Consider the following 22,886-nt stretch of genomic DNA (forward strand, 5'->3'; position numbering starts at 1 on the left):
TAACTAGAGTGCCCCTTGTTTCAAATTATTGTACACTGGCTTTGTTGATTCTGGATATTCTACTGAGGGGACTAGCCGTGTTGAGCCCTTCCTCTCCTGTTGATTTTTGATATTTTATCCCACCAATATTGTGAATTCGATACTAAGGGTGCACACTGCTTGTACTACGTATTTAGTATTTCTTACAGAAATTTCAGTATAGAATTTTCAATTCCTCCCAGAGCCTAAATTACACTTTAAGTGTTTCCTTTTGGATGTGGTCTTACTCGTAACACTACCAGTTAGATCTCCCTTTGCAAAGGTGATGGGTGGAGTGCTACATGGCCCCAGCTTTCTTCATTCTTTTTTCAATTTTGTCCGCTCCTCCAGCTCCAACTGATTCATTCTTACAAGGTGTTGTTTTAAATAATGATGCAGGTGACTCTTGTCATTTCTAAGCTGTATCTATTGGCATCCTGCTTGCACCAACATTTTTTCGGTTGTTTGCAGCCATTGACTGTTGAATGGCACACTACAAATTGAAGCTGAATTCCTCGGCCTCTTCCTACTTGTATTGGGTTAAAGGTGCTGGAGTGGTGACATGATATCTAGCTAGCAGTACTTTATGGTCAGTTCCCCACCTCAGTGTCACTGGTAAAGAACATGTTTGTTTTATTTTTCCTATTTGTCTACCTGACCTGTGAGCACCTTGGCATTCAGTTTTTGTGGTTAACCCTTAATTTCCGTTTCTATGGTACCAAAAACCAATATAAACAGCCCAGGTTAATATGTTATATCTATGAAATTTTTTTTTTTTTTTGGGAATCTGTTACGGAAGTCCAATCTTAACTCTTACATAGAAAAAGTGCCTGCCTGTTTTCCAGTGTAGACTCTGTATATGCGATAGACAGGAATTCCAGAAAGATCCATCTCATCTGAACTGACGTTTCGTCCAGAGTTAACTTATATTTCATTTGAATACTAATATAGCCTTATAGGCCGATGTAGCGGGCTAAACCAGGAATTAAAGGCCCGCTCAAGCATCCGGCTCGGGCCTTTAACAAGGAAGCGGGACTTTAATGCCAGTATATCCCAGCTACCAAGTGCTTTAAGGCTATTAGAACATTCTGCAACTAGAGAGCAGAATGTTCTAACAGATAAAACGAAGGCCTCACGGAGCCTCACGGGATTTCAATCCCCCTCAGGCCCCATGAGGCCTTTGTTTACAGGAACAGCTGTGAACGACAACTTTGGAATGTTGGAGCTCTGGGCTTCTACTGGCCATTAGAAGCCCAGAGCACGCCATTGTTTTCAATGGCGCTCCCAACATTCCAATGTTCTAAAACTGGAGGACACTTTTCACACCTGAAATAAGGTACTTCACTGATAGATAGCTACCCAATCCTAAGAACTGGGCAGTACATCCCCTATGTAGCATACATTTCTAAAGAAAGGTTGGCAATGACACATGAACCATCTGACTATCTTCTTGAAACTCTCAGCAAGATGAAGATTTCTTCTCCTATTGTTTTATACAAAGTTCATTGTTTTTTGGACAACTAAGGAGAGAGCTTATCAACCAGTCCATTTCTATCACCACATGCTGGTTGGATGGCAGCCTTTCTTTGAAGTTCTAAAGCACCCACACCCTTGCACTTCTGAATGAATGGCAAGGAGCCTTGAGCTTGGATAATGTCTGTATGCCTCTAGTCCTTTCTCCATAGATAGAATTTATCAGACCATCATATCAAGATATTTTCTATTAGAGGTTGTAGAAACACTGATGCTAGAAGATCCAAATCTAAGGACCTATGCCAACAGAGTTTGACTTACAGATGTCATGTCTATAGTAAGAACTTGGAAAAAACTAGGCTTGTCTAATTGTTAGTGGTGGCTTCTCTGCTAAGGTGGAGGAGCGTCGCCTCAATGCTTTTCAGCAGTCTAAGGAAAAATAAAATGATAATAACTCAATGTTATTATCATTTTATTTTTTCCTTTTTAGGGCGTGGCAGCTTTGCGAGGCAGACGGGGCTGCTCTGCTGACAGAGCAGGGGAGGGGAGGAGTGGTTTTCACTTCGTAAGTGTGCATGAATGTTTGGCCGGCCGTCTTGGGCCAGCCAAACTTTCATACACACTTAGCATATTCCCAACCCAAGCTGCATTACAGCCTGGGTGGAGAACATACCCAGGCCCCCAGTCCCCGTCTGATCGCCGAACCAAGGCGCTCAGACCAACCACACCGCTGCATTGCAGCGTTGTGATTGGCTCAGGGGAGCCTGGGTTCTTCCTGTTCCAGCCGGAGGGACGAGGCGGAGAAATGCAACGAGGAGGACACAGTGAGGAAGACTCGGTGAGAAGGACGCGGCGAGGAGGTAAGTTTAATTACATTTTTTATTTACCCTCTTCCCCCACCCCACAACCCCCGATCCGTGCCGGCCCCCACTCGTAATTGTCAAATCTGATTGGATTATTTCCTAAGTGCTTTAACAATTTCCATAGAATTAACAAGGGACATACGCTGAGACTGTGGTTTAAACAAAGAACCACCTTGATAGCAAGCTCACTTGTTTAAAAAACATCAGATGTCATTGAATTAATGCACCGTGATTTATAGCTGATGATATGAAATTAATGCTGATGATATGAAATGAATGCGGATGATATGAAATGAATGACCATTATATTATTATTATCATTATTATTGCTGGTATTATGACCAGCACTACTACTTCTTCCTCGTCTCACTTCCACTACTACTATAACTACTACTACTACTAATAATGATAATAATAATTTTTGATAGCTCTTAATGAAGGGAAAACCCGATAACTGCTGTAAACAATTGTGCTTATATGACCCAACTTTCTAACATTAACCACGGTGCCAATAGCATATAGTTTAATACAAAGGTGTGCTATGCAAAACACAACATTCATATTGATAGAACTAAGGTCTGTCACATAAGATTAAGGGCAAACGCAAATAAGTTTGACAACATAAAAGGACTTTATTTAACACAACATATTGTATAAAATAAGTTATATAGTAAGATACCACATTCTCATTTGCTTAAATGTACTCTGAAATTGGAACAGAATATATTAAACATAAGTAGAGAAAAAAATAAACTTGAAAATATAAAGGTTGTAAGATCTTGCTGGATTTGGTATATGGTCAACAGCAGGGTGTTTTTAGGAGGCCTCTGGGATAAAACAATCTATTGCTGTGTCATCAACTAACTCAGACACGGTGTGGACTTGATTGAGGAGTTGCTTGAAACTGCATTTGCTGTCACTGTTTGCAGTGCACAGAGTGAGTTATGAGGTGCTCAGAGAACCGAGACTCTTCAGGACGATGTCTTGCCTGTTGCAACACATACAGCGAATAGTGGTGTCACACAAGGCCTAGCAAGCTCTAACATGGTCCCAGGTACATACGCAGTTGGCTGTCCACCTCCAGAAGATTGCCTAATTTGAGCCAGGCACGGTGAGTGAGCACGTTACTGACCTTCCTGTATTCACCTCCTGCGCTGTTGTACGTGTGGTCTGCCTATCCACCTTAATGGAGGACAGTGCGCCAGCGCAGGCCGGTACTCTGGCGGGCCCTGGCATCGGTCTGTCACCATGTCCAACACTTCCATCAGCAGTTGCAGTGGTGTTATTGCATCCTCATCCTATTCCTCTGACTCGCAGTACTCGGAGACAGGAATCACCATGACGGCACTCACCCACCTCCTCCAGAAGCTCCGCACTGCATCTCCTGCACTTGCAGGGGCTTGGCCTGGACTAGAATCCATTGACCTTTCACAGGGAGAGGTACAACAGTCAGAGCTAGAGGAAAGCTGCTGGCTAGTTGAGGTAAGTTAAATAAAGTATTCAATTCTGTGGGTGCTCAGATGTGCCCTTGTGCCAGAATGCATGCATGAGTGAGTGCACTCACGGATGCGCCATGCACACTGATGTTAATTCTAGGTACATTGTGGCGTATTGTGCCACAAGTGTCATACCAGTGTCCACCCCTGAAAAAATGTCCTCCCTGCATAATAATGATATATCTTGCCATATGAGGGTAATCCATGGCTAGGTGAGACCTCGTGACCTCCCCCCCCCCCCCCCCCCAGCAAAATGCTTGTCCACTTATATTTGTGGCAATGTCATTCTTATATAGAAGAAACCTATGGCTTAGCATTACTGGCCCTGGCATAATGGGGCTTATGCTTGCATAGGGTGAACATCTTGGATATAAGGTTGATCCTCACATAATCATGTAATTCTGGGCTTCTTGTGAGCTTCACTGTCATGATGGTGACCATGTCTGGACTAACACTGACCCTGGCAAGGTGGTGACAATCCTTGGCCTACTGTTGGCATCCTCAGAAAGTGGGTGCCCACCCCTGCTCTATTATCACTTATGACATATGACTAGGAATCCACTCGGAAGAAGCAAGATAATAAAATGAGAGAAAGAGAAATGCTTGTGTGCATAGTTTTGTTCGCAAATGATAGGCCTGTACGTTTGATTTTTCTGAACTGCTTATATCACTTGTGGCTTTTGGACATTTTAGGAGAAATTGTGATAGGCAGCATTTTGCATGTTCCCAGAATTAACCTAGGGTGGATGCCCCTTCAGCTCTCCTGTGAGAGTTTAGACTTCCATGGCACACTATACTAGAATATTTCATTTATTGCCTTAGAAGAGCCTATGACTTTAGCAAATGCATGTGAAAATGTGCAGTAAAATTGCACTTGTTTACCCTATGTTTTCAAAATCTTCTGGGGGAACATTCCCCCGACGTCCCTTTGAAAATGGCAGTCTCGCACACCCCTTTATATTCAGGCAAAGCATTATTCCTCGCTACTTTGAAAAAACACTAGCTTGCCAGACATCGCTCAGGTTCGCAAGCAAGAATTTGTTTGCACTCTCTTGTTTAATGTGTGTAAGAGCACCATTGATTAAATAAGTTAGTAGCACACCATTCAAAACTCTAAGATAAACAGTATAGCACCCATTTACACCTCTCCCTGGAAGATCCCTAATCAAACTACTAGGCAGAGGTTAAGTAAAGTGACCGAAGGCTGTAGACAGCCATGCGGGCCATGAGAGATGCTACCAGTGGGAAAAATGTGGATCCAATAGAAGCAGAAGGCAGTGACCTCCTAAGAGAAACTTTGGGCTCAGGTTCTTTTTTTTGTTTTCTAACAAATTAAAGAGTGATCATCGAAGAGATACCAAATTTGAAACTGACACCATACATCGTGTCAGGAGTGCACATTTTGCCCATTGAATCTTCCCTTCAATTCCCTTCTGTTTGCATTTTGCGATGTGGAAAATTAAGGTTTCTCTATGGCTGTCCACATGCTTTGCCAATACATGCTTTGCCAATAAAGAACTATTGACACTTTGACCACCATCTTCTTTAGCTGACTGAAAACAATTGAATCAGATACTGGGATCTCTGTTGTAAAATTATTCAAGAACAAGATTGGCTGAGTGCTCTACATCAACTCTTCATTTCTTCATCTCTTCATAAGGTGGACCTTAGGTCGCATGTGGGTTAGCAAGGTTTACTTTGTTTTTCAAAAGAGCATAGTCTTGTACAAAGGTGGGCATATAGGATAGAGGTATCCAGAGAAGTTTGGCATCCCAGCCCGCACTATAACGAGACCGCGGATGTCTGCTGGTCAACGCATGCTCCATGCACCACACAACCAAGGAGAGGTCTTTGTTGAGAATCCGTTCATTTAGTGACTGCTTTTTTTCTGCATCTGTAAAATAAAAATTGTCTTTGGTTACCTGTAATTTCCAAAAAGTACAAATGTAGGCAACATAAATACCTCAGTGGTTTCATTTAACCCTTCCCCTGCTACAGCAATTTTTAAAGATTTTCAGGCCTGCTTCCTGACAATTTATTGGATTATGCAACAACTCTCAACAATGCATCACATTCAATGATTAAATATACATTTAGCTGTCAGCCCTGATAGTCAGCTACAACTGCATGTTCTTCTTAGGCGCTGTTCAAATCTGAACTTTTTTTGCAGTTTCATATAGTGCGAACTTGGACAAAGGGTTTTGGCGTGCCTTACATGAGCACCAGATTCTTCAAAACAAGGTCAAATTCACTTTAATTAGATACGAGGGTATTAGGGGCCTGACGTACTAAGATTCCTTTTAAGAAATCGTAAATTGCATCAATAAAACGAATTACAATTTTTGATTTCTTATTAGAAATCTGCTGAAAGGGATGAGGTAGAAGTGGGTGCAAGTTGCACACAGATTATTCTACTGAATGCATTTGTATATTGTTAACAAACCTATATATTAATAGGCTGGTTCACGAAATACTGATTCGTTGGTTGGTCTCAATTTGACCAACCGCATTAAAATGCATAAGGTAGGTTGCAAATTGAGACCCTCTATGATTGGTTAAAGTCACAGGCATGGTGGCCTACTGAGGTGAGCAGACCACCATGTCTGTGATGGCTTTTAAATAAAGCAATCTTTTTTTTTTTAATGCAGCTCAGCTGCATTTAAAAAAGAAAATGAATAATTGTATTCATAATTTTTATGACCAGGCAGTAGTTCTAAGGACCACTGCCGGCTCGAGAAAATTCTTTTTGTTGGTATTCAGAAAGTAGAAAGTACCCCTTGGGGACCCCATCCCATTTGCAAATGCTTACCAACACTTAATTACAAAGATTCTATTTAAGGAATGGCAAACTACAAGAAATAACGATTCATAATTTGTGATTCCCTAAATGGAATGTTAAAAATTGGATGTTAGAAGGGGTCGCAATTTGCATATCGACTTCCAGCAAATCCATTGGTATTTTGCGAACCGACCTATGTATTGATAGGTTGGTTCTCAAAATACTGATTGGTAGTGGGTTCCAGTTCGACTTATCTCATTAATATATATATGAGGTAGGTCGCAAATTGCGACCCACTATGATTGGCTACAATGACAGGTATGGTGGCCTGCTTTGGTAAACAGACACCTTGCCTGAAATTCCTTGCAAATAAAGCAAACTTTTTTTGTAAATGCAGCCTTTAATGAAAAATAGGATGCGTTAAAAAAAAAGAAAGGAATATTTCCCAAACCTTTTTAAAGAGCAATCAGTGGTCTCATGGACCACTGGCTGCTCATAAAAACATTTTTGTGAACATTAACAAAGGGGAAAGGGTGCCTTTGGGGCCCAATTTCCCATTTGTAACTGGCTTAACACGTCCTTTTAGGAGGTGGTCAAAAATTAATGTTTTGCAACTGGATTTTTGTCGCAAAGCATTAATACATAGCTTAAAGATTCAGTATTTGGAAGAGATGCTCTTAACACACTAATTCCAAATACTGCATAAGTATTTATTCTCAATCCCAATTAGCTTTTTCGATAAGATTTGGTGATATGTAACCAAATCCCCATTTGGGTTTGGTGAAATAAAAAATGCCATTTTACAGTTGGAAATCCTCTGATTTTACGAATTGCTTGATACACAAGGGCCCAGATTTGGTGGTAAAAATTAGTGTTTTGAAACTGGATTTTGGTCACAATACATTAATACATAAGCTAAAAAAGCTGTATTTGGTAGGGACGTCCCAAATTGTGATTCGATAACTTGTTATCAAATCGTATTATGAGCATTGTACATTTAAAAAAGCTATGGTGCACTTGCACAGGCTAAAATGTTACCTTTGCAACCGTAAAATCCCTAAGTACATCAGGCATGAAAGATGTTTAGCCTAGGGCGGGACACAAACCTGATTCCCCAGTTCGAAAGTTGGCAGTTCTGGCCTTTAGATCACAACTCCTCCCTAAATCCATGGCAATGCTGCCACCTCGGATCTCACTGGGTTTCATTTACATAATCTTCTTTTTCGGTATAAGCAGTGCTTCAAATGGGAAAATAGAAGTGCTGGTTCTCACTCTTTAAAGTACCCGTTTACTCCTGAGAAGTGCTGATACTGTCTCATTAAATGTACCGCAGAAGTGCTGAAAAGTGAAAGTACTCGATTTCCAATTATATAAGTGCAGGTACACATTACCGGATAGTACCTGCCCATTTAAAGAACTGAGTGTAAGGGGAGCAGGGCACCAGCCTGGAGTGAAAGGGCTCATGCACCAAAGAGACAGTGGATAGTCTGAAGCAGCCGAGCAATGAGAGAGCATCTGAGGGGATCGGTTTGGGGTAAGATTTGCTGTGTAGCCTGAGTGCAACTTTTTGGCTTTATAATGGACCCTGCTAACTTCATACCGACTTAGAACTGCATCCCCAATGAAGCAAGTTTAAGGAGCCATGTTCCAGGTGACTATGTATGTGTGTGTGAATGTGTGTCATTGTGTGTGAGTTTCTCTGTCTGCTATTTGATTAGTCTACCCATTAGCATATGTTCCAAAAGCGAAGTATGCAGAGGCCTGAAAAGAAGATTAAACTTTAACTGCCACAATACTTTCAACAGCATGGATACAGTTAAATGTGCCCTCCTTTCTGGTAAAACTTGTATCATTCATGTAGTCAAAGTGTTTCCTATTTTGGCCAATTCTCATTAGATTTTTGCACAACAGTGTGATAGCAAGTTTTACTTCTCTTTCGGTTTTCTTTCTACAAGGAAAAGCCCTTACAGTTTGAGAACTTCAAGGGCACATTACTGTGTTTTTGGATAAGTGAGGCTTCCCTATCCCTAATGTAAAGTCTGAAGCAGTGTTCGAATCTAGGGATAGCAAGTGGCGCACTATGTGCCATGACCTATTCAGGAACAGGCACTGGCAAATCCAACAAGGCTTTTGGTACCTATTGGCTCTGTCAATGGGTTACCCATGCTGCACTGCATCCCCGAGGGTGTGGAGCATGGGTGATAAACATTAAAAAGCCTACATGCCTGGCTGTGTCTTTTTTTAAGTACATGCACAAAGCATGCGCATGCCTGGAAGACGACACAAGCGTTTTTCTTCTTTTTGTTCACTGATTCGAATTGTATCATTGCACAACAAAAAAAAGTAACATGAAGAACGCAGGTGAGGTAAAGCAACAGGAAGGGTGGAAACATGGGGCATGGGGAAGCAAGGGATGGGTATGGGGAAGCAACACCGAGGGTGGGCAGAAGCAACAAAGGGTGCACTGGAGGAAACAACACAGATGACGGGGCTCGCGGGGAAGCAACACAGAGGGTGCAAGGAGGGGAACAAACAGAGACAGACCAAGGTAGAAGGGGTGGAAGTGAATGAAAAAGAGGGAGCATAATGTGGAATTAAAGCACACTGGATGGCGGCTGGAAAGTCGAAGCTATATAAAAGTGAACGGATACATTAGAGTGACTCCATGGACCAAGTTGAGTAAAAGAAAAACGTTCTAATGTTATGAAAAGAAATGTGCTGACAGAAGTGAGCAGACATGCTTAATGGTAAAATTGCATGCACTCTCATGGAATGCAGATGAACAGAAAGTGCTAGGAGAAGTGGGAAAACATGCAGAATGGGGTGAATGCATGCACTGCAAGAAGGGCTTTCAGAAAAACATAAAAAAAGTTCCATGAAACCGGTTACTTGTGCAAGGATAAATGGAGTTAATCAGAGAATTGGTAAACGGGCTATGCTCCAAAGGAGAGACAAAGAATAGAAGGGCAGGCTAAAACAAATGGCAGCATAAATAGAAAGCAAGAAACTGGGAGTGACAAAACAAAGCCGATGGAAAGCCAGGGGTGTTGTTGTTTTACATAGCTGTGCTGTCTGACACGCCTTGACCTGAAAATGACTTTTTTATTGGACAATATGTACGAATATCTAGCGAACACTTTTCTGATTTATTTATTCACTTAATTATACTAATATTGAACATAGCCAAATGCAATTAATCGTGGTTTTTAAAAAACTTTATTTATGCTTAAATTTCCAGGGTGTCATACATATATAGCCATTAATGGTACAGCAATAGAATGTCCAAGACTCCCAGAGAGGACATCATATCATTCACGTATATTCTACAGTATGCCCCAGCGGGGTCAAGTTAACACAAGGCGGGGGGGTTCTATGGTGTCCCGTAGTGTTAGTGCAATATCAGAATGTTTCTGCATGACTTGTGCTGTGCATTCTCTGCGTCCTGTAGTGTATCTCACACTGTTCATTGAGAATTTGGTGGTGCATTTGAGTGTGGGTGGGGAGCTCTTGCTTCCCACTCCCTTAAGTAGTCCCGTAGGGCTGCAAAATATATTTTGGTCTGGATGTAAGGGGTTGTAATTCGGCAAATATTTCACTATTTGTGTCACAATACATCAAACTTTGAATCCAGTTTTACAATGTGGTACTTTATTTACTACCCCAGCACAAGGCTATTTCTATTTTAGGCAATAGTTAATGTTATTGCCACAAATCTGCGGGACGCTTTAGGTATCTCTGCAACATGTCCCAATAGTGCCACCAATTTGGGAAGGTGTTATTTGCAAATTCATCATTTGTGCAAGTTCTGCAAAAATGCTATTCCAGTATCGAGCAAGTTTGGTGGTGTATGCCCTCCGCAGGAATTTATAGTGTATTAGCGTATATCGGTGATTACAGGACACTCATTTGGTTTGCGTGCAGTATACTAGCCAGACCTTGTCTGCAAGTGGGTGTCCCAGGTCTGTTTCCCATGCTGCCCTCACTCTGTTGTCATGTGTTGGTATGAGTGTCAGGCAGGCGCAGCATACTCTGGATATAAGGGGGTCTCCTGTTGTGTCGGTATTGAGCAGTGCAAGTGGTGTGCAGCTGTCCAGTTCTAGCGGGTACGTTGGTATCCTGTCTCTAACTGCTGCTTGAAGCCTAGCCAGGACAAAGTGATCCATGTAGGTGGCATTTTGGAAACAAGGGTCTTCTGTTCGGGGAACACGTGGCTCCTGGGGAAGAGGTCTCCAAATGTGTGTAATGCGTATCGTCGGAGGGTACGCTGGACTAAGGTTTCCAATATGATAGGCTGCAATTAGGCATGTTCACAAAGAAAATGAAAAATTCAAATATAGAAACCGAATCAGTAAAAAAAAAAAAAAAGAAAGAACAAATTAAAAAATACTTATAGTCTTACTGCATCATGTAGAAATACAGACAAAAAGGCCATGGGGAATCAGCACAAACTATAAAGTATGTGTTCCATAAAAGATTTCTAGCAGACCTTGGGGGAAGCAATCGAATGGATAGCATGATTGAACAAAACGGAGGCCTTTGCACTGGGACAGTTAGGCAGATCCTCATTCAGGATGCTGTCTATTTCTAAGACTAGTGAGAATGCTGCTGTTCAGGCATGCTGAATCTTGCACCTTAATCCAGAGGAAAAGGATTTTCAGAAAGCATGTGCTGATAACAATAAGTAACATGACCAGGCGGCGCTAAGACCATTGTTTTTTGAGTTTTTCTTACAGATTGTATTCGTATAATGTCAAAGCCTTAACAAAGGTTTTGGCTAATCATCCCCTTTTTTTTTTTTTTGTTGAAACATTTTTTTATTGTTTACATAGCAACAGCACAGTACAAACCCGCTTCCTCCACGGCCAAAGAATGTTTAGTACACATAAAGTTACCAGCCAACAACCGGGAGAATGAGCTTCCGGCCCGTACCGGCCCTCCCCCCTCCCTCCCCACCCCATGTCAGTGTGCCTCCTGTCTTTCACCTCGCTCCCGATGTGCCCCCTCCCTGCCATAAATCAGACATGGGTACTCGCCCTCCACTAGAGATCCGTGACTTTCCCTTGCGCTTAGCCACAGCCTCGTTGCCAGCGATCACTACTACCCCCCTTCTACTCCCCATTCACCTCCTCCTCCTGTCCGCCAGATGTGTCCCCCTCTACCCCGTTGTCAGCCATCAGCCCCTGAAGTTCCACCACCAGCGCCTCCCACGCCCGGGCCGTCGCCAACGCCTTTTCGTCATCCCGCCGAAGAGCTAATTGCAACCGGAGCGCACCCTCAGCTCCCGCCCAACGCACAAAGGCTGCCCTCCATCGCAAGAAGCTAGGCCCCGACCTGGACTTCCAGTGCATAGTCAGTTCCCTCTTGGCCATTATCAATCCTAAGTCGTAAAACTTGCTAGTGACCTTCGTCCGGCGGGTGTGCGGGAACCAAAGCAACAAGCAGGCCCCCAGGTCCGGGTCAATAACTCGGTCCGTCACCTGATTTAGGCAATCCATGACCTCTGCCCAATAATCACCCAGCTGGACGCAGGACCAAAACATGTGACGAAAATCAGCGCCCTCTCTTCCGCACCGCGGGCACTGTGAGTGCGCCCCCCCAAAAAATTGCAATATTTTAACCGGTGTCAAATACGCCCTGTGCAACGTGAAAAATTGCACCAACTGGAACCGGGCATTGCGCGTTCCCTTCCAGGCCCGCCGCACCAGTGCGGACCAGGTAGTCTCGGGGATCGGTTTCTCAAGGTCCAACTCCCACTTGCCCCTCAAGGCGGCAAGGGGCGGCAAGCCTTCCGTCGACAGCCTGCGGTATAGGCAAGTAATGGCCTTGGACGTCCCCGCCGCCATCACTACATATTGGCAACCCGCAGCGACCGGTGGCTCTGAGAGCCCCGCATTCCAGTGCCGCTGAAGGCTCGCTACCAGGGCCGCGTGAAGTAAGAAGTCCCCACGTGGGAGCCCGTAGGAGTCCTGCAACTCCTGGAACGGCAGCAGCACCCCCTCCCGGAATAAGTCACCCACCATCTGCACACCCAACTCCTCCCAAACAGCCAGCCCAGACCAATCATCCCCTTATGGGACTCAAAGTGATATCCAAGGAGAAATGCAGCTGTAAGCATGCAATGGAATTTCTAGGCATTCTGAGGAGTGAGTCACTAGTTACAAAAGTTGGATTCATAAAAATTCAGTAGTATCATGCATGCCATCGGCGTGCACAGCCCATCAGGCATCGTGGGGGGAGAGTGCACCCAAGTGTTCCTAAAAAAAGAGGTAGGCCTGTAGATCACAGGCTTTGATCATGCAGGCCTCTGTAGGAGCATACCTCAACACACCTCAAAACTACTTAGATGGTTGACAAATAGGCTCCCACCCTACTGACACATGTGTCTAAAGGCAGGTCTGGGGGTTATTCTTACACTGTTAATTAAGTAAAACATTACTGACTGGTCTTGCCCAGTACAGTTGGGGCCTCAGTCTTAAAAGACGGGATATGCAAGGCTTCTTTTTATTTCTTGGGTAAATGTAATGTTATAGGTGTGGACCAAGCCTAGACTTGTCAGGCCGCTAAACCATGAACATAAAGAAGGGGAATAAGAAAGCTTTGGGAATTGTGCAATGGAGACAGACCAGACTAGTCAAGGTCTACTGGGACTAGCCAGGACAGGCTCCTTGGGTACCATAGTGTGATGTTGTGAAGCTACTGAAAAGAGGGACAAGGCCATGATAAGCCATAAGGGATTAGTCTTTCGAAGTGTGTAACATTATGAGGGCAAAGGTTTAGAATGGATACTCGTGGGTTGTAAGAAATGTTAGTGTTCATTGAGGGGGTGAATAATCACCTCAATTATTGACCTCAACCCTTGTCAGGGAAAAGCATTATAGTAACTAAATTAACCTGAGCTCAACCCCCTGGTAGGTATGACACAAGCAGGCAGGCTTAATTTAGAGTCAATGTGAAAAGTATTTATGTAGTACCAAAACAGCAATAAAGTCAAAACACAACACAAGATAAACCTCAAACCAATTTCGAAAATCAGAGTACATTTTAATAAATAAAATGACACCAAACAACAAACATCCAATAAGGGAACCTGGAGTTATGAAGTTTTAACGTTTAAGGTTCAAAATAGCATCAAATTGCGTTAAGCACCAACTGAGGTCATTTGGTTGCACCTGACTGATAGCTATGCGCAAGTTAAGACAGACCGTGATGGAGCATGGGTCAGATATGGAAACCAGGTTTGAATGTGTCAGAGGTTTTTACCTTGGGTCTTAGTCTCTGAAATGGAAATCAAAAATGCTCAGGCGACAAAGCCCAGAGTGGGAGAAATCTGAAATTCATGCCTAAGGAAGGTCCTTCACCAGCCATATACTTTTGGCACCTTAGTCCGGTAAAGATTACAACCATTGGACTTAGTTACTTTAATGGAGCTTAGATTCTTCGAGATGGGCAAAACTGCAGGCTGTAGCATAAGAGGGAACCATGAGGCCGGACATCTTCTCTGCAAGGTCCAACTGAATCGGATTTGGTGCTACAGAAAACTCTGAGTGGGAGCAACCTGACTCAGATTAGCTGGGTAGGTTGTCCCGGCCATCCTGTAATTCCCAGGTTTCAGGAAATGCTAGAAGTGGGGCCTTTGGGACAGCAGTTGGGGGGCAGTACTCACTCCTGCAGAGGCCCACAACAGGGTCCAGATGAGTCCAGTTGGAACTCGTCATTTGGGCAGTCGCTAGTAAAGGTCTCGTAGCTTCTTGTGTTACTGCAGCCTGAGGTAGATTGAGGAAGAGGTCAGCCATATGAGTCTTGAATTTCACGTCTTTGTCTTGAGTAGAAAAGGGAGAGCATTCCCAGTCTTCTAGGCTCTTCACAGGTCAGATACAGCAGGGACAGTCCTCTTCAGTTCTTACACCGGTCAAGAAAGTGTTTTGAGGAGAGTACTGGGGATGCCACATTTATGCCTCGCACCAACCTTGGGGACTTTCCTGGCCATTACATAACCAATAGGATAACATTTCCCAGGGTTGACTGTACCCACTTTTGCAGCCTTTCCTGTATGCCTGACTGCAAACAATCCCACAGTGCTTCTCTCCACCTAAAAGCAAGATGGAAGAACCTTCCTCTTTGCAGAGCTCCTGTGTCTACCCCAGAGGTGTGGCCAGGAAAATGAGCAACCTCTCCTCTCCCACTGAGAAAAGTGCCTGGCTGACTGAGGAAACAAAGGCTGGCCTTGCCCAGGTGTCAACTAACATTTGTATGTGATAGGGTAATCCTCTTTTAAGTTAATCAAGTTCCTTGGCACCCCACCGATGGTCACCCTCCCAGACAAATAGAATACTTCCCCACACCCAAGGTCTTTGTCTTAGTTCTGGGAGAAAGTTCATGTGTCATAAAGGAGGCTATTCAGCTCCTGGGTGACAGTTGGAGCTATTGCAAATGGGCCTCCAGAGGTTTACGAAGGGAAAAGGCAACTTTCTAAAAAGTATCTCTTTCAAAGTATTTATTACAAATCCAACTTTACCAGTGAATTGGGCTAAAATATATTTTAAAATGTCAAAGAATAAGATTTGTAGCTGTTTGCTAGCCAGAGATAAAATTCTTACATTTTAATATTGCTTCGCAAAACTACCTATGGAACAGCCAAGTCTGCTACAGTAAAAGTAACTTTTGGGACATTTTTACTGTAAAGACATGTTTAACATTAAACTTTTACATGTCCTACTTTTAAATGTCACATGCTCTGTATTATGGACAGAAAAGCCTTAATAGGGGTGACTTAATCATACTTTAAAGGAAAGTTTAGGCTTGTCAAAAGGAGTCATTATGACAGGTCAAATTTGCAGTTTAAAACTGCATATCTAGGCTACACATGATAGACCTGCCGTCAAGTTTACACTGTCACTCTGGTGAATGGCACAATAGGTGCTGCAGTCCACTTTTGACATTTAATTTATAGGTCCTGGGTATACATTTTTGTCCCGTATACAAGGGACTTATACGTAAGTTAAATATGACAATCGAGTATATGCCAATTTTGTTCTGTTGAACGTAAGAGCACAATCTTTTTACCATTGGTTAGTAGGGGTAAACCTCACAGAGTCCTACAGCCAGAAAAACAGTCAAAGATTTGGAAGTACACCATGGAAAAGATGTTAGTTTCCAACATTGGTACATTCTGCATGTGACACCGATGGTGAGGGGTTGAGAAATTAGGGTTGGCAATATCTAGTTTTCTGTTTCCTAGACTAGAAACAGTTTTCAAACTGTTTTGTCTGAGGAAGCACCATAACTGCTTTGGCAAAGTTCTCTTTAACTTAACCACAACACTTCGTTTTGTTGGAATTTTAGTAAAGCGTGCTTGTTGTATTCAAACCTGAACCACAAAAAGTGCATCCTTCACCATGTAGAACCTATCCAAGATGACGTCTTTGGAACATGTTGTTTAATTCCCACAACAAGGTGCATAAAGGGTGAGATTTACCTTTCCAAAGTAGCATTTCTAATAAAGTAGCTACATTTTAAGAGTCATGAGATTATTCCTGAGATGTGATTAGTGTGTTTTTTGCGGAGGGTTAGGGCCAGCAGAGAGGCTTAGATTGTGTGGATTGTGATAGGACTGTAGAGATTAATTTATGAGGCAGAACAAATGGAAAATAAACATCCCTCACCATTGGGTCTGAGGAATAGCATGGTGCTCCCTATTGACACTTTCAAACCAATACATGTCTGGAATAACACAATGGGCAACACAAACGCGTAACCATGAAAAATGTAGCAGCAAGGGTCTGCATGAATGCTTATGTTTTCTACAGATACTTTCTTCAAAAAGTGTGGGGCAAACACAGTAGAAATGTTTCTTAATACTAAGTTCATAATTAATAGTTGCCTGGTGTGATATCCCTGGATTGGGGATAGCCAACTAACAGCAACTACGAGTTGTCTAGTGTTTCCGGACCTCAAATTACCAGGTCCAGAAATACTAGTCCTGGTTTTACCTGATGTGAATTCCAAATATGCTGATACTTTGTTTGATTCTAAGTAATGGGACCAAGCGTCACCGGTTTGAAGGGTGAAACCAGTCTTGTATAGCTTGTGTTCCAGTTTAGGGAGTACCTCACCGGGCAGTTTGGGCTGGACTGATATTACTGGAGCAAGGCCAAGACTGATTTTCATATGACTTGGTAGAAAGTAAGAGTTGGCATGGTGGGAAAAAGAACGATGGGCTGGAATGCCCCCCAGCAGTGGCCAGTGGTTAGGCGTATTGCAAGCATTCCTCTATCACCTTTTGTGTGTTTGCTGTACCAAGGCCATCCTTAAGAGTTGCCTGGACAGGTATCTGCAGTTGGGCGATTCACTTCTGGGCAACTATGACTTGTCTGGTGTTTCCAGACCAGGTTTTACTGGATGTGATTTCCAACTCAGTGAACACCACAGACGCAGAAGGACAGGGCTGCGGGCGGAAGAACAACCCAGCACCCACCAGGCACCACTGTAACCATGGGTGGGTGGCAGCCATGTGCCTCCAAGGGGTTCCATAACCTTCTCTCCCCCAAAGGCCCACCACAGAACTTAATGGAATGTTTAATGAGGCACCTAGCAGCAAAGCATTTCAAATCAATACATGTAGAAGTACTCAGCTTTTAGCTTTTGCTCAGATAAGCGGTACCCATATTCTTCACCCACCTTTTCGTACAAAGTCATTTCCATACTGATATTTAACTGCAGGTGGAAGCTGCTGAAAAATTTCCATTTTTTCTCTTAGAACTCTCTCAGGGTCAGCTAGTCCTGTTTTGAATAGTCCAGGCTCAATTATAGACACCTTTACGCCAAAAGCTTTCATGTCCCGCCTGAAAGAGAAACATATAATTACTGCAACTCAACCTGCATTGTGCATATTCAATCCACTGTATTTATATTTTAATAAAATGCCTTCTTGGGGAGGCTGTTCGTGCAAAATGATTTGAAGAAAGTGACAGCACATTACACTAATAAATTATTTAAAAAACGTAAACTTATTGACACAGAAATGCGAGATTCCAATGTTCATAAAAGACATGACTATACAGAGTCGTACAGCTGCACACATTGATAGAACAGACAAAGAGTGGTTTTAAACAACGAATGTAAATAAAAAACATAATTGCTGTAATATGCTCAGTAGGCGGTGATGTTCATAATACCAATGCGCAATATTTACTGTAACTGCTCGGTTGATAAAGAGCTATTATGACACTGAAAAAACAAACTCACAGGAGTCAAATTAGGTGCATACAAAAGGACTGTATTAGAGGCAAGTCCTACTGCTGATTCACAGAATTTGAAAGATCAGATTCTGCCCTCATAAATTGGATTCCTTCATGTAGAATTTAACACTGTAGTTGGGGTTGACTTTACTTCTAAGTATTTATTGTACCCACATTTTTTTTTAAACATAATTTTATTGATTTTCAAAATTTGCACGTTTCATACAGTGGTGTGACATTGCAGAATAATTCTATCACATGACTTGTAGTGTTAAATAACATCATGTCAGCTTTCCGCAGCTGTTCTCTACTCCTGCAATTGCTTACCATATTGTTTATCTCCACAAATAACATATAACCCGCAACTCTAGAGTTCCCTTCCCCCTCCCCTTCGTCCTGGGCCCATACACATCCCCCGCTGACATTGTCGGCCTGTACATAATTGCTTCACACACCAAACACTTTGCGAATTCCTTACTTTTTGTACTTGTCTGTCCGTATCCTGGCCTCATACACTACCCTGCCTGTTGTTATTAGTGGTAGTAAAGTCTACGTCCAAGGCTCGACCCGCCTCCAACATGACATCCCACTCCATCGCAATAGGAGTCCTCCTTAACCCTCTCGCTTCCTTCCGTCTCAGTGCTGCACTCTCTGCTCCCCCCCATCTCACCACTTCAGTATGCCATGCATATATTGTGGGCGGCGTTTTTGATTTCCATCTAATGGTGATCGCCCGCACCGCCAATAGAAGTGCTACGTTCACAAACCTGTTCTGTACTTTATATCTGGTAGTTCCCTCCCTTAATCCCAATATGCAGCTCTTGATTGTAGCGGGTATCTCCCTGTGTGTAATCTCCGCTGTATGGCGTCTGATCGAGTCCCAATACCCTCCAATTCTGTGGCAGGACCATATCGTATATGTATAAGGTCTGCTCCCTCTAATCGACATCTGGGGCAATGATGTTGTGTAGTTGGGTACATCTTGTCTAATCTTGCGCGGTGTAAGATACGCCCTGTGTAAGATCATGGTTTGGATGTATTTGAACCTCGCATTCCTTGATACCTTCTTTGGGTGCTCCACTACCCTCTCCCATTCCTTGTCTTCTAAGGCTCTGCCTATGTCACCCTCCCATGCTCTTAGCAGCGGCGTCATGTCTATTTGTGTATGGGAGCGCAGCCCTACGTACAGCCATTTAATAAGGTGCCGACCCCTCCCCATATAGTACAGTGTTTTAACCAGGTCATTCGTGGAGGGCTCTTGTCTTTGTGGGGCCCAATGTGTTCAGACGTATTGCATTAGTGCTGCGTGTAAGAGATATAGGTGGTCCGGAACTCCGGTTTCTCGGACGAAATTATCGTGGTCCATTAGTACCCCGTCTCCGAAAAGGTCCGCCACCGTGCTGACCGCCACATCCGACCAAGGCGCCAGCCTGCGCAACGTCAAGCGTCCATCTTGTAAAGGTATACCGAGCAGAGGTATGTTCCCGGCGTACGCAGGGGATGCTCCAGTGTACTGCAGGGCTGCCCTCCAGCAGCGCAACGCCGTGCGCAAAAGGGGGGGAGATCCCGCAGGATTCTACTGTGCGGTAGCAAGAGGGTGTGTAGAGCCCCTCTTTCAACATCCTGTTCAGTCATCCCTATTTCCTGTAGGTTACGCCCTGCTGTCCAGAAGGCCAGCCACTGCAATTGACAGGCATAGAAATAAGCTCTAAGATGAGGCACTCCCAGACCGCCTCCAGAAGTGCTGCATTGTAACTTCTTAAGGCTGATTCTCCGCCTGCCTGTCCCCAAATAAGGTCAATTAGTAGTGTGTTCATTAGTTTGAAAGTGGTGCCCGGGAGCAGAAGTGGTATGTTTGTAAAATAATAAAGCAGCCTTGGGAGGACCACCATTTTTGCTATTGCCGCCCTGCCTGCAACTGACAGTGGCAGAGCAGTCCAAAAGGTAATGCTAGCTCGTAAGGCCCTAAGGGCTCTGTGTAGGTTGCCCTCTATCATGTCTGCCTGGGACCAATAAACTTGGATGCCTAGATACTTAAACGTGTGAGGTGCCACCTTGAACTGTAGAGTACCAAACAAGAAGTCCCGCATGGGCGCCTGTTCCTTAAAGTAAAATACCGTCAATTTCGTTGGGTTAATAGCTAGCCCGAGAACTGCTCAAAGCGCAGAAACATCGCTGCCATGGCGTCCACAGGTGTACGGAGGTCGCGCAAGTATAAGACAATGTCATCTGCATACGTCGATACGTCCCACCCTGATCCCCATTTCCCCTAATTCCGCCCTAATCTTCAATGCCATAGGTTCTAGTGATAATATAAAAATAAGTAGCGACAGCGGGCACCCCTGTCTCGTTCCCCTACGTATCTGGTATTCTGCCGATATGTGCCCTCCCGTTCGCGCTCAAGCCGTAGGGGCGTTGTAGAGGAGGCGGATCCACCGGACGTATTCTTCTGGCAATCCGTATCTTCCTAGGGCCTTGAATATGTAGTCCCATTTAACGAGTCGAATGCTTGTCGCATATCAAGTGAGATACAACCCGCGTAATCATAGTGTTTCGTGGGCCTCCGCAAGCAGATGGTGCAATTTCCTCGTGTTCAATGATGTACTTCGCGCAGGTAAAAAACCCGTCTGATCCATATGGATCAGTTTATGCAAGTTCGGCAGGAGTCTATTCGCCAGCACTTTGCTAAGTATTTTATACTCCGTCGTTAGCAATGATAGCGGGCGGTAACTGGCCATGTCGGTGGGGTCCCTGCCTGGTTTCGGGAGTGACACCACCAGCGCCTGTTTCATAGTGAGGGGCAAGCTTCCCTTGTCCAGTGCTTCTTTCTATAAAATTTCCAAATGGGGCACGAGTATTTCCGCGAAGGTAGCATAAAATTCGGCTGGCAGACCATCCATCCCGGGGGTTTTATTCCTGCGGAGGCCCTTAATGGCGGCTTTGATTTCTGATTTCGCAATGGGACCTAGTAATCCTTTCTGCGCGTCTGCCGATAGCCGGGGGCAGGGAGCCACAATTAAAAACTCATCTACGTCTGCGTCCAGTACGTCCCCAGGTTCACTGTAGAGTCACTCGTAATATTGCCTGAAAGCCTCATTTATCTCTCCTTGGGTGGACACCACTTCTCCTGTGGTGGTAGTGACCTCACTGATAACTACGTTAGGGGGGTCGTCCCTTAACAATTTTGCCAGCAGGGTCCCTGCCTTGTCCGCCTCTGCATGGCACAATTGCGTGTACCTTTGATGGTCTATGACCCTGAGTGATTCCAGGAGTTCAGAATGTCTAATTCTAGCCTCCTGCAGGGGTGCCCGCTTGTCGGCGATCTGCACGGCTTCCTGCTCCAACTTATTGAGCTTTCCTTCTATCTCCATAAGGGATTTAGGAACCTCTTGCCGGGCACCCACCGTCACCCCTATTGCCTTCCCGTGGACCACCGTTTTAAAGGCGTCCCACTCGATTAATCTAGTAGATGCCGTGTTACTATTTTCAGTAAAATAATGCTGAATAGTGTCCAATATAGCGGAGCAAAATACTAAGTCTTCTAGCATTTGGGGCCACAACCGCCATGTAGGCACTGGGGTGGGTATCCTCCCCCACTCGATCACCACTTCCAGTGGATTATGATCAGAAAAAGATTTCGCCAAATAAGTGGTATCCGTCACCTGCATCGCAATGTTATTTGAACAGTACATCCTATCAATTCTCGTGTGTAGCATGTGTACTGGTGAATAAAAGGAGTATTCCCTATGGGTTGGGTGTCTCATCCTCCAAACATCGCACAACCCCCATCCCTCCGCCCATCCACACAGCGCACCTGCCTGCTTGCAGACCCCTGTCCCATGTAGGGGTGGATGCGAGTCCACATTCATCACAGCGTTGCAGTCCCCACCGATTATCCTTGGGTGACCCTCCCATCCAGCTAAGGCAACCAACAGTGCACCCAGGAACCTCTCCTGCTCTGAGTTCGGCGCATATATAGAGCCCAGAACTACTGGTCTGCCATCCAGGGTACCCCACACCAGGATGTACCTCCCCTGCTGGCCCACTCTTTGCTCCACCGGCGTAAAGGGCACTCCATGCCTGACCCATATTGTGGCACCTCGCGCAAATCCCGAACATGTGGTAGAAAAAACCTGCCCCTTCCATTTTTTACGAAGTTTCCCAACCTCCAGCTCAACCATATAAGACTCCTGTAGGTAGACTATCTGCGCCCTGCGCCTCAACAGCTGTGCGTGTATCCTATGGCGTTTCTGAACTGAGCCCAGTCCCCGGACATTCCACGTTCTGATGGTGTATTTATTCCGCATGTGTATCGCTTATCCAAGTTTAGCCACCACATGGTCACCCTATCTTGCACCCTGCTGTGCCAACCTAAGAGAGCGCACAACCAAGCACTAGTTCCCACCCCTATAATACCCAATACTCGGTCCGATTGTAAAACTAAACCGAACCACCCAACCAAAGAAAAAACATAAAAACCAACCCAGCATTCAAACAAGGCTTTTCACATATTGGGGTACGTGGCCAAACCTACCCATCCAACGCATACTCTGACTCTGGGGTGCTACGGTGGTCACGCATCCCCCGGGCTGTGTATACAACAAATACAATACCGTTATAACAATTATGATAATAAGGAGCTAGCAACCATGTGCGTTACTGTTCTGTTCGGGTCCGGGTTCACAGCACAGTCCAACCCACTAAGGGATCAGCCCGTCCGCCGTCTGCGGAGTCACAGAAGGAAACAGGGCTACACTCCCATCAGAGTCCGATCTCTGGGTGTCCACCTCCGAGGTAGTCAGATCGCCGATCCCTGCCGTGCCTCGGAGGGAGGAGACCGCAAGGATCGCTGTTTCCTTGTCCTTCTGCACCTGTTGGGACGTTGGGCGGAGCTGCATATCTCTTCTGCGCAGCCTGTGCGAGCTGCGCTGCCCTGTCGACCGACCTTCTCGTGCTGTGGAAGTCAAAGTCTGAGAGGCTGTCCTCGATTGTCTTTCCGGCTCCATCACCTCCAGCCACT

At 44.6% G+C, this 22,886-nt stretch overlaps 1 protein-coding gene across 2 annotated transcripts in view; it reads right to left on the reverse strand.

Annotated features, from left to right (window-relative positions):
* Positions 1 to 2,962: 2,962 nt before the first annotated feature.
* The window catches only part of DHRS9 (dehydrogenase/reductase 9), a 125,497-nt gene continuing 105,573 nt past the window's right edge, over positions 2,963 to 22,886 (reverse strand). For both annotated transcript variants that reach the window (XM_085645363.1, XM_085645364.1), the window contains exons 4-5: positions 17,307 to 17,470; positions 2,963 to 5,744 (exon numbers count right to left, since the gene is read on the reverse strand). In XM_085645363.1, the coding sequence (XP_085501489.1) occupies positions 5,518 to 5,744; positions 17,307 to 17,470 (391 nt within the window). In that variant the 3' untranslated portion in view covers positions 2,963 to 5,517. The remainder of the gene's footprint in view (positions 5,745 to 17,306; positions 17,471 to 22,886) is intronic.

The sequence above is a fragment of the Triturus cristatus genome, chromosome 3_1 (assembly GCF_964204655.1).
Source record: "Triturus cristatus chromosome 3_1, aTriCri1.1, whole genome shotgun sequence".
Taxonomy (NCBI): domain Eukaryota; kingdom Metazoa; phylum Chordata; class Amphibia; order Caudata; family Salamandridae; genus Triturus; species Triturus cristatus.